Below are 12,806 nucleotides of genomic sequence, written 5' to 3'. Positions count from 1 at the left end.
GTATGGGCTAATGAGTTTGTTGCAAACTGGATGATAATCTGAAGACTTTGTGTATGCTTCCCAAGAAAGTGAATGATTAATTTGTAGGATACATATAAGGACATACAAAAGCTTATAGTTTCTAGTTTGAGTAAGTGCGTTATCTCATTTTATTTTTATAATTATTTTAAATTTTTACCAAATAATTTAATTTTATCTAATTTAAAAATAAAAATAATTTTAAATTTTATTTTATTTTTAATTTTTATTTCATATAAGGTTTAAAATTTAAATAGCTAGAGAGGATAGACAGTATTAACTGGAGCTCGAAAATTCAAGGCCCTTTTGATATGGGGACGATGAAACTGACAGAATAACTCGTATTGAACAACAATTATCATGCATATTATAACTAAGGGTGATTTGCACAAGAGATACGAAAGGTTAACCCATTATCATTGGAGTGTTTGAAGTTCAACGTTGTTTGTAACAGTAGTAGCTAGGAATCTAAGAAAATACGACAAACACAACTCCTCCTTAATTACAAGATCATATATCCTATAAAAATATAAATATATATTACAAGATCATATATAGAGGAGGCCGGATTAGTCCTCCTTATCTTACTTTTTTTTTTTTTCTATTTTAATTTGCAACGTTAAAGTCAAATATGTCGTTCTTTTTTCTTTTTTCTTTTTTTCTATCTCACTTCGCGTGATCATCTCCAATCGTATCCCTCTCGCCTTTTTTCATCCAAATACTAATACAAACTGTTGTTTTTCATAAATGCGTAAAACTCACGCGTCGTCACAAGGTGCATGCGTGAATGTCCGTGCATCCCGTACGTTCACAATAAATAAATATCAATCAATCATTCTATTTTTGAGGGATACTAGCTGTATACATACGCAATACATTCATGCAATAATAAGATTTAGATCTGTCTCCAATTATGCAAGGACGACGTACGTTCATGCTCCCTTTGTCGGATGAGTGAGTGAAGTTCTTCTGCAATCTGAATATATCTTACATAACATGCAACAAACTTTTTCTATCTTAATACCATCTTATATTAATGATTCAAAAAAGAAATTACCATCTTATGTATCGGGAGGTACTACTCCTCTCTCCAACGAACCATTAATTCTAACCCTTCCTTGTATTTTAATTTGGTGAAAGGAATCTGTAAACTTATTAATTTTGTTAAGTAATATTAGTGTTTGCTGTCAGCATTTAATTAGCTGCCTGCATGATTTTAACTCAATAATAATGTTGGAAGTTAATTATATTTTATATATATCTCTCCTTATTTATTATCTGTTAAGAAACTAATTTCCATGCATGCATGTTGCCCACGTGGCTGTGCATACAACCCGAGGTTTGGATTCCATAAAACAGGGTTGAATTAATTAAGACAGCTAGGCAAAAAAAAAAAAAAATGTTAAAAGTAAAAAACCGACGGGTTGCGCTTCTCCATTCTCAAATTCAAAACCACTCTTCCCCTATGGAAAAAAAGCTCACACAGAGAGAGAGACAGAGACGCCATTGATTTCTGTTTCATGATTCAGAACTTTAGCAACACCTGGACCTCCATTCCAAGCCCTCCTTTGCTACACCTCCATCGTCTATTCGTCACTGCTCTCTAAGTTAAGCCATGTCTCCCAACCCAACCACCCCTATCCTCCTCGCTCCACACTTTTCAACGCTAACCCCCAGCCTTAACCCTAACCATAGTTCCTGCTTCCCAGTCACACTCCAACCCATTTTCACCAAACTATTTACATATACGAAGAAACAAAAGATCTAATGGCCAGGCAACCAATATGCCTGGATGCATATTGCACATTTGTCATCCATACCTCATGCCCTGTAATCACCTTTACTCTAACCCTAGTTTATGCTCTCCAGTCTAGTTCGTCACAAAAAAATCCCCATTTCACAAAAAGATATAAGCAAGAACAAAGGATCCGAAAGCAACCATGAATCCACATTGCACATGTGTCATCCATGCCAGTCAGTCTGATCAAAAGTCACCAAAAGCCATAACCCTAGTTTGTGCTTCCCAAATCCCATTTAACCATTACCCATCATCTAAAAATCTGTAATTATATAATAAGAACAAAAGATTGGAAGGCCAACATGAATGCAGAATGCACAAATGTCACAAAAACCAGGCTGGGTAATCACCATGAACCCTTGCTAAAAATAGCAAAAAGCGTAAGAAAAAGCAGAAGCCCACTATTCTCTTTACCACTTCCCACCCATTTCGTGATTGCCGAGCGTCCATCAGGCGCTATTTTTCTTCGATCTGCACATATAGCCACTGAATAGTACTCACAGAAACCCAAAACCCTAGCAGCTAATGATGAAGGACCAACAAGGGGTTCCGTATGTGAAACCCGAGGCGGCCTGTGGTTTGGTGGCAGCTGTAGAGGCTGAGCTTGGGCTTGTCACCGTTGGGGGGGACACGACCACCCTTCATGGGTCGGATCTGATCGGGGAGACCCGTGACCTTGTTGCTGCTGTTACGAGTTTTGGGGTAGTCCACCGGAAGAAAAGGATGCCCAGACAGAGACGATCATCCACCAGAAAACTCCTGTCTTTTACTCCCTCCAGCTCCCAGTTGCCTCCATCCCCACTCCATAGCCTTCCCACTCTCCCTGCACGCGTGAGCTTTCATTCCCCCCACTTCTTATAACTTTGATCTTGTGGGTTTTGTAATTTTTTTGGGATGCACCTAGCTTAAAATGGATATTTACTCTCTCACTAATTAACGATTGTCTTGATCAGAAAACGTTGTGGACCGGGTGAGTTTTGTCTAGGTTGGTATCTTTTTATTCATTCAATTACGTAAATCTCGAATATATAACAGTTTAGTAACTGTCGATTTTGGAATTGATTAGTTAATTAAACAGAGCTTGGAGATTTGCAACATTCAGGAGTTTTCCTTCATATGGATTTACCCGTGAGCTGAGTTTTCTGTTATTCATTCGTTTTGAGATAATATGGATCAGATTTATCATGTCAACTCGTCTGCGATTTCTTTTGGTTTTAAATATGAATTGCCGCTGCTGCATATATCCCCATCTGTTGTTCACATATATATATATATATATAATAGTATTGAATGATCAGTTGAATATGCTTTTCTTTTCAGTACATTAATTTAAACGTTTTTTACATTGATAACTGTAAAGGGAAAACGACTCGATAAATCTAAAAAATAAATAAAAATCACTTGGACAATTACGTTTTTGCTGTGGCGACCAACCTCATATTTGGGTAATTATAAAATCTTAGAAAAATATGTGAAGGGAGCATTGCGACTTTTGATGACGTCGTTGGGAAGGATATGTGCGCGCGCGCGCGCGTTATATGTATTTCTTCGTTAGGTGCATATATATAGGTTTTTCTGTTCTTCCCGGGTTGATTTGTCATGGCCTTCAATTTTATTATATATGCTGTTTGCTTGTTGGCCTTACAACATTCGAGCATAGATAAATACTTTTGTTTCTTATTTCATCTAATTTACTAAAAAAATGATATTATGCTTTAGGAAATTGATCCTAGGAGGTTGAGATTTCTATTCGAAAAGGAGCTTAAGAACAGTGATGTAGGCTCCTTGAGAAGAATGATACTCCCAAAGGTTCGTGTTTTTGACTTCTTATTTAATTAATTAGTCTACGATTGGAATGATTAGCACTTAGCTAGTAATGCTTAATGTCTGAGTGGACTTTGAACTGGTGCATTTGGTAACCAACAACCAAGGTTCACTTAATACAATCTGTAAGTATCATTAACCCTATATCAAATCTATCATCTTGCTCTCAAAAACGAAAGAATGATACATATTATATATACATATATCATGGCACAACTTAATTTCAGAAAGCAGCAGAGGCTCACCTCCCTGTCCTAGAGTCCAAGGAAGGGATTTTTATCAGCATGGATGACTTGGATGGCCTACATGTATGGAGTTTCAAGTACAGGTCCGAGTCCTCTGGTTCTCTATTCATGAGCAAGATCATACTGGAATATATATTGATTTGAGTTGTTGATATATATGGTAAAGTCTAAGTTGTAAACACATGTGATAATTAATAACTAGCATTATATATGTATGTATATATATGTGTGTGTGTGTGCTCAATTAGTATCTCTGCAATTTCCTGCATGCAAGCCAGATGTCCTCTCATGAAAAGTTTTCGAGTTAGAAGAGTTGGACTACAAATAAGTTCATTAATTTTGGATGGTCAAGTACGTGGCCGGCCGGCTGCATGTGAAACAAAAATATAACTTAAAAATTCATTTTACTTTCCATATACTTTGCAATGGTCTAATTCCATATCTTGGTTATTTTTTTTCCCAGCAGGTATTGGCCTAATAACAACAGCCGAATGTACGTATTAGAAAATACTGGTATGGGATCTATATACTCTTATTTTTCTAATCTCCTGATCTCTGTTGTGTCAAAACTAATTAAATTATGAAATTTCTATCGATTTTATCAGGGGATTTTGTCAATATGCACGGCTTACAACTCGGAGACTATATCATGATTTACCAAGACGATCAAAATCAGAACTATGTATGTTGCAAGAATTTACATGAGCTAACTGGCTTCAGATATGTTAAAATTAATTAGTTGAAGTACGAATAATTTGGTTTAGATCAGCTGCAATATATATCCGTGCAAGTATGCTAGATCGTGCTAAAATTAAGTGGTATAGTAGGTAGGTGGATAGCTAATATATAGATGTTCATGCTGTTTTTGCGCGCAGGTCATTAGGGCTAAAAAGGCTTCTGATGATGATCAAGATCATGTATTTGCTGATCACATAACCAGCAGGAAAAATGGGGTGAATGACAATTATATGGTTCTTAATGACTATGAGCCTAGTAAACAAGGAGGTTCCTTTTATGTGAATTATCCCATGATGGATGATCATACAAACATGTCATTTATCTACGACACCACAAGCTTCTCAAACGATTCACCGCTTGATTTTTTGGGCGGTTCCTTGACCAACTACTCCAGAATCGGATCTTTGGAAGGCTTCGGATCTGTTGAAAACTTGTCTCTGGATGACTTCTATTAATACTAGTACTACTGTACGTACGTACGTGTCATAACAATATTAGAAAGCTCCCAGCATATATGGCAGTGCCCATCGTGTCTGCATATATGCAGGATCGATGATCCTCAAATACTAACGTTGAGGGCAATGTACGTCTTCGATCATTTTGCTACTGAATTTATAAGCAGTACTGTGCCGGTACTGGTACTTTTGCATGCACATATATTGGTAAATAAAGAGTGGCTAGCAAGCTATGATCATGTAAACTTTTAATTTGACATATGTCCTAGCTTGCATATATGATTTCTTTAATTTCACTTGGACAGTACTCCAGTACATCACTCATAGATCAATTACAAGAAAACTGCTTATAATTTGTAGCTAGTTTAGCATATAAACTGCTTAACTAGTATTTGAATTATATTATTAACTACATTTTTTAGCATATAAACCGAAATGATGTAATTTTTATTTTATTTTTAATAACGTTACTTATCATTTATTATTTTTTTATCATCTCATAATGTGATATTAAATAATTTGAGATTAGTTGTTATGTTTTACTTGTAGACTTATCTTTTAATGTCATGAGAAGAGATGTTGAGATCAAGTAAAAATGATGAAAATTATTATTTTATATATTTTTTTGCTGCCCATAAATTAAGTAGATCCTTCACTACAACAGATTCGACTTTTTCCAACGATTAATAATCGCCGGGAAAATAAGGAAAATCCTCGCCATACCTCAATACCGGCGATAACATAATCGTCGCACCTTCGCCGATACTATATAGCCATTTCCAATATACTACGGCGGAAAAAAAAAATCGCCGGCATATAAGCACTATATACCGGCGATTTCAAACTAGCCGGTATATCAACCCAAAACCGTTTTCTATTTACCAGCGATTTTAAAATCGCTGCAATATCATAACCCAGTGATTTTACAAACGCTGGCAAATAATTTTCACTTATGAAATTTATTTGCTAGCGATTAGAAAATCGCTGTCATAGTATATAGCAGCGATTATTAAATCGCTGGCAATCAAGTTTCGGTTATGAAATTAATATAGCAGCGATTTTAAAATCGCTGCTATATACTATGACAGCGATTTACTAATCGCTGGAAAATAAATTTCATAACCGAAAATTAGTTGCCAGCGTTTATAAAATCGCTGGTATATGATATGCCAGCGATTCTGTAATCGCTGGTAAATAGGTTTCACGCCCGAAACTTATTTGCCAGTGTTTGTAGAATCACTGGCAGATTATATAGCAGCGATTGTCAAATCGCTGGTATATAAGGAATTATATCCCAGCGTTTCATATATAAGGTATTTGCCACTGATATTAAGAGTTGTTATATGTTTCATATATAGTGTTAAAACTGCCCGAGTTGATTGGTTTGGATTATGGGCGACTCACTCTATTGACCTCAACTTTTGGGTTTAGGAATGCTATGGGATTCCAATATAAATTTATGATTTGCAACAATCATAATCTTCTTAGTGATGGCAGTATGGGTAGTAGTGGTGGGTTGTGTCTATTATGGAATAAGGAGTTGGAAGTGAGCCTCATTTAATTATTCTACTTGGCATATTAGTGTGAGTGTGAAGGAACCTGAAGTTAGTTTATCATAGATGTTCACTGGATTCTATGGCCATCCATAAACCTCAAAAAGGGTGTCTAGTTGGGATCTACTGAAACATATTAGGCCAGCAACATAATTACTCTGAAATTACTCTGAAAAAACACTCAGAGCAGCTTTGAGAAGCTATAAATATATAGAAATGTTTTTCGAAGTTTATTCAGCTTGTGATCTTAGTGGCATTTATACTAAAGGGCCTAAATATACATGGACCAATAATAGAAGGGATAGTGGCTAGAACCAGGAGAAATTGGGCAGACTAGTAGTAAATATGGAAGCATTCATCAAAGTTTCCTTGATTCTTTATACTTGTAGTAGAACAAAAATAACTCTTGCTATATACTTGTTTTTTGTTTAAAGACTGCATGTTCATGTTGGAGATGTACGGTTACATTTTCCCTAATCAATTATTTCCCAGAATCTAGCCCTAAAACTAACCTCAAATGCACATTGTTAGAATCATGGAGAAATCACAGCAATAAAAATAATCAAAGTGAAAGACCTAATATATTAGAGGAATTATATGGGGAAATTGCCAACTACCACGACTGATAATCAACCAATGAATCCACAATAGCCACAGCATCGACAGATCACAAAAAAATAAATATAAATATAAAAAAAACGACGAAGAGTTTATATAAAATGATTTGTTATAGTCATCCAACAATCCAAGTAACCCCTCAAATGGCGCTATGTTCATGCATGTATGGAGAAAATAATGACTTCCAAACAGAGTTTCTGAGTAGAAAAATACCTTGGACATGCTGAGCAGCACCCGAGCAGTGGAATTTGGCCAACCGAGGGCTTAGAATGGACTACTCATCCTCGCACACAGGATGCATGGGATAATGGGATTTTCGGGGGATTTCTAGTAGATCTAATGCACAACAGAGGGCATATTTGGCAGTTCTCGCCGTCTGTCCACTGGAATATCAACAGAAGGGGGAAAAACTTTTTGGTAGCCGAAGTATTAGGTGGCCGAAGTAGAAGAATGGAAGGGGGTTCATAGAATGCCTAATGGGTAAAACGTAAGATGGAGGCAAAGCTTGGGTTTTGGAAGGAACGGATGAGAAACCTTCGCCGGCATAAGCTGAGCTATTGTAGCGAAGGCGTATCGATTGGGCTTCGGGAGCATTTCTAGAATGGGGATTACTACTCTCACTACCACGTATGGCTTCGCCAGAACGGATTTTCGAGGAAGCTGATGGGCAATCGATGACAAACACACACGGAGAGCAGAGAGGGTACTGTGTGAATTACTCGCGGGGAGGGAAATAAAACTCAAGTTTGGTGCCTGAGATGAGTTATGACATTTTGCGGTGACATTTTTCGCCGCTAAAAGGTTACAAAATTGCTGGGATACTCCGAGTGACAATTCTCGCCAGCTTGACTAAAGTTTACCCCAGCGAGTAATAAATCGCCGTTATAAGTGATATGTTGCGGCGATTTATTTTCCGGCGATTTTTAAATCGCTGCTAAAAATCTAAATTCTTGTAGTGCTTGAACCTTGCAACTTATTATTGGAATTTGAATGAGTTTTAATCACAACATGGATTCATATGACATTGATTCTAAATTGCCAATGATATAAATATATATAATTTGAGGCAACTTCGTCTTATGATCACACACACACATATATATGTATAATATCATTAAGAAAAATTCTAAACATAAGCCCACGTATCACATTTTTTTTATTTTTTTCTTTTATCAAATATTTGGTCTATGAATAGTGAGTATAAAAATTTAATTAAAAAAATAAAAATTAAAAAAAAAGTATTATATATGATGTGTGGATGTATACGTAGCAAATCTCTATTATTAATATATAATAGAAGAAGGTATAAAGGGGTTGTATACCTCGTTTCGAGAAATTACAGTTAAATTGATATAAATTTATACCACACTGTATAATTTATTTATGTTAGATTTATTATAATAATTTTACTTTATAATAAAAATTGATATAAACCATTTCTCGTCCCAAAATTATATTGATATTCCAAATGGCTACAGCGTGAGCTCGTTGTCTTTTTACTGCGTGCAGGATATTTCCGAAGTAAAATACAAACTTCCTCAAAATCCTGCGAACCTTCGTCTCCGCCATTGCTAACCCCTCTCTCTGTCTGTCTGAAATTCAGAGCTCATAACCGAAGCTTCAATGGCAACGAGATACTGGGTGGCCTCTCTTCCGGTTCAGAACTCCGCTTCTTCTCTCTGGAACCGATTGCAAGAGCAAATCTCCAAGCATTCCTTTGACACTCCTCTTTACAGAGTACACCTTTCACTCACCCATTTCGTTCCAAGATCTGTTTCCAATTGAATGAATTTCATTGAATCACACTTTAAATATTATTGTTCGTTCTTATATTCGGTTTGATTTTGACAGTTCAATGTTCCCAATCTCCGAGTTGGAACCCTAGATTCTCTCCTCTCCCTCAGCGATGATCTGGTAAAGGTAATTTATCCAACATCTGAACTCAATTTTGAAGAACTTTTTTTTATATTAATATTTGGTACTTTCTAGTTTTTTTTTTTTTTTTTTTTCGTGGAAGATGCTCATTTTTCTTTTAATTTATAATGCAGATTCTGTACATTTGTCTGTTGGTTATCAATTTATTGCGGTTTTTTTTTTTTTTTGTCATTTGTAAACCTGTTGTTTATTGACGAAGTTGTTGACAAATGGATTTCAAATTTTGATAATGATCTATTATTGTAGTGAGTTTTATTATTAAAACAATTGAGATTTTGAGGTGAATTGTGGAAATGTGCAGTCGAACAGCTTTGTGGAAGGGGTCTCACACAAGATCAGGCGTCAGATCGAGGAACTGGAGAGGGTATCGGGCGTGGAGAGCAATGCTCTTACCGTGGACGGAGTACCAGTTGATTCTTACCTCACCAGGTGAATGAAAGTTTCTGTAAAATCATTGGATAGCTCTTTATCAGGAAGAGAGTGGCTTTGGGATTTTTTTGTTTTTGTGATTGAGAGTGATCTGTGTGTTGTACTTGTGCTTTCGGTTTTTGTAAATGGAAAAGGTTTGTTTGGGACGAAGCAAAGTACCCGACCATGTCACCCCTGAGGGAGATTGTGGATAGCATTCATGGTCAAGTAACAAAGATCGAGGATGATCTCAAGGTAATTATTGTTAATGCCCTGTCGATTCGATATGTTGGTTATCTGTGATACCTAAGAAGATATCTCAAGGATATTGCTTATGGTTACGCCTTGCCGATATGTTGCGAATGGTTATGTTACTGTAATACCCTGTCCCTCTAGGTTCGCGTTGCTGAATATAACACTGTGCGCAGCCAGCTTAACGCTATAAACCGAAAGCAAAGTGGAAGGTATAAGTTTTTTTCTAATCAGCTTCTTTCTTCTGTCTAATTCTATCATGTACATGAAACGTATCTTATTCTGATCTCCTAGCTGACCTAGCTTTCTTCGATTTCAGCTTAGCTGTGCGTGATCTCTCAAATCTAGTGAAACCTGAGGATATGATTACCACAGAACATCTAGTGACTCTCCTTGCGATTGTTCCAAAGTATTCACAGAAAGACTGGTTGGCCAGCTATGAGACTCTGACTAACTTTGTGGTAATAATTGGTTTTTATGGTTATATATTTTGTAGGGTGGTGGTTTAGATCTCTGGAGTAGTTGAAGTCTTATTGTTTTACTTTTTGTTTGTTGTTTTCTTACCTCAGTCTTATTAATCAAGATTAATACTTCCAGGTCCCCAGGTCCTCCAAGAAGTTGTACGAGGATAATGAATATGCTCTTTATACTGTGATACTCTTTCATCGTGTTGCAGATAATTTTAGAACAAGTGCACGTGAAAGAGGGTTTCAAGTGAGTATGTTGTACAAGTTGCATGTGCTTATTGATCTGTGGATGTTACAGCAGTGAATCTTTGCCGTCATTTAAAATTTGTATCCTTTGTGAAGAATCTGTAGGGCAGAAATCATGAAGATTCTGTTGCGAATTGTCTGGTTTCTGCTACTTTCAGTGTTTGACTAGGATGAAGATATCTAACCAGTGTTTTTTTTTTTTTTTTTTTTTCATTTTATCATGGGATTCAGATTCGTGATTTTGAATACAGTCCAGAAGCACAAGAGAGTCGGAAGGAGGAGTTAGAAAAATTAATGCAAGACCAGGAAAGATTAAGAAGTTCTCTTTTGCAGTGGTGCTATACTAGCTATGGGGAGGTATTTTTCCTTATTCTATTTCTTGTTTTTAAGATGCCTATGACTTAATCGTCCACCAATGTAGACTACTGGCCTATATATGGTCAGAATCTTCCAAATTGTTGTTTTCAGTACAGTTTTAAGTTTTGCTGTTATTTATATTGTTGCAATTATCACTATATATTGTAATTATGTGTTCTCATCGGTGTTTTCTTGCCCTCCCATAATAGAATTATAATTCTCTTATACTGATTATGTTCTTGCCTGTAGGTATTTAGCTCCTGGATGCACTTTTGTGCAGTACGAGTTTTTGTAGAGAGCATTCTGAGATATGGTCTGCCACCATCTTTCTTGGTATATACATTTTATGTTCATTCATGGCTTTCCAACCAAGCATTTACTTTTCAACTGGGCATGGATTGTATGAATAAAATGAATATCGTTATGACGGGCTTCAATTGAAATAATTTCAGGCATGTGTTTTATCTCCATCTGTAAGAAGTGAGAAGAAAGTAAGATCAATCCTTGAAGGGTTGTGTGACAGTGCAAACAGGCAAGTCCTTAAAAGCTGTGTATATTTTATGTGATAGTATGAATAACCTCAATAGTTTTGTTATATAAGCACACACACACAAACTAGGGTCAAGCTTGGAGTAGCATTCTTAGCTTCATGGGGCCATGTAAGATTATTATAAGATTGGACAAACTCAAGATATTGTTTACCAAACTAATAAGATCAATTTATCTGAGATGGTCACCTGATTCAGGGATACACCATGTAGGTATGGTTGAGAAAGATAGGAAGGTTGTCAAGAGATTTAAAATTATTTTTTATTTTCTAATCTCTGTGGGAACACTATCCATCATTTTTTAATGTGACTAAGCTAAACCTTAAACTCTCTTTGCGAGAACTTTTTGCCTTAAGTTAAAAAACATTGTGGTCACATTCCAGTTCATTGTGATGTGTTGTTTGTTAATGGTGATAGCTTTTTGTAATGGAATTTCATATATGTGGAAATTTGTTGTACGTTTGTGAATCTCGATGGTTTTTTGTAACCTGATAGATTTTTCCTTATATTGGTCCTTTGATGATTAAATGCAGCTCATACTGGAAAAACGATGATGAAGTTGGAGGAGGGATTGCTGGTCTGGCAGGGGATGCTGATGGCCATCCCTATGTCTGCTTCACAATCAGTCTGGCGTGATCAGTGCTGAATCTCAGTTCCTTGCTTCTTAAGATGTCTTAGTGCAGGGATAGCAACGACAATGGACAGGCATTGTATATTTGATTTAGTGACCCAATTCTTTGGTTGCTTATTGGAGTTTCAGCTTTTGGGAGTTGCAATTAGAGTTTTAAGCATCAAGGGTGAAATATGTACGGAAGGTTTGGACTACAGAGATTTTATAACTTCTATTTTATGAGCTTTCAGTATGGATATTTAAAAAGCGTGAAAATAAGGGTGTTGGCGTATTTCCGTATAGTAACATGTTGATTACTTGAAAGACGCAATGCTTTATCGTTACATGCTACTCATGAGTTAGCCTTTGAAATGAAATGGTATAATTGAGTTCCTGTTTGGGAAGGTTGGCCCTGCAAAAACTGAAGGCTGTGTCCCTAACTCGAGATAAATTTTTGCCACAAAAATACCTATGAAGCATATATGTCGTCTCTGCCTACTCGAGTAACGTCGTTGTAAGGATTATTTAGATGCATCAATCAGTGGAACTAGGAACTCTGGTGCCGCGGGAAAGAGGATGAATTTGGATCTCATTAGAATGATTCCAAGTTCTCGTAAAGTTAGAACCGTGCAATACAAAGATTAAAGTAATAAAAGCAGTACTCGAACAAAAATACTTGGAATTGTTGACTCATCCCCGGAGATGGCTTAGGACTGAATCAGATGCTAACAAAT

At 36.3% G+C, this 12,806-nt stretch overlaps 2 protein-coding genes across 3 annotated transcripts; both read left to right on the top strand.

Annotated features, from left to right (window-relative positions):
- The first annotated feature begins 2,101 nt into the window (after positions 1–2,101).
- On the top strand, positions 2,102–5,330 carry LOC122306916 (B3 domain-containing transcription factor FUS3-like). Its single transcript, XM_043119484.1, has 6 exons — positions 2,102–2,647; positions 3,536–3,625; positions 3,868–3,968; positions 4,352–4,398; positions 4,491–4,567; positions 4,761–5,330. Exons 1-6 carry the CDS (start codon positions 2,342–2,344, stop codon positions 5,076–5,078), a joined length of 939 nt encoding a protein of 312 aa, XP_042975418.1. The 5' UTR covers positions 2,102–2,341; the 3' UTR covers positions 5,079–5,330.
- A 3,304-nt stretch (positions 5,331–8,634) lies between these two features.
- LOC122307087 (V-type proton ATPase subunit C) lies at positions 8,635–12,364 on the top strand. 2 transcript variants are annotated; one of them, XM_043119708.1, is made up of 12 exons: positions 8,635–8,770; positions 8,853–8,986; positions 9,101–9,169; positions 9,486–9,613; positions 9,748–9,847; positions 9,989–10,056; positions 10,164–10,305; positions 10,442–10,558; positions 10,789–10,914; positions 11,164–11,247; positions 11,367–11,446; positions 11,996–12,364. In XM_043119708.1, the coding sequence occupies exons 2-12, from the start codon at positions 8,873–8,875 to the stop codon at positions 12,096–12,098; spliced, it is 1,131 nt and encodes a 376-aa protein (XP_042975642.1). In that variant the 5' UTR covers positions 8,635–8,770; positions 8,853–8,872; the 3' UTR covers positions 12,099–12,364. The 2 variants fall into 2 exon arrangements, with proteins under 2 accessions (XP_042975642.1, XP_042975641.1); XM_043119707.1 differs by lacking the exon at positions 8,635–8,770 and having other exon boundaries at positions 8,777–8,986.
- The last annotated feature ends 442 nt before the right edge of the window (positions 12,365–12,806 follow it).

The sequence above is a fragment of the Carya illinoinensis genome, chromosome 4, assembly GCF_018687715.1.
Source record: "Carya illinoinensis cultivar Pawnee chromosome 4, C.illinoinensisPawnee_v1, whole genome shotgun sequence".
Classification (NCBI taxonomy): Eukaryota; Viridiplantae; Streptophyta; class Magnoliopsida; order Fagales; family Juglandaceae; genus Carya; species Carya illinoinensis.
Note: the sequence above shows the minus strand (reverse complement) of the source record. Positions and strands in the feature narration are given on the sequence as shown.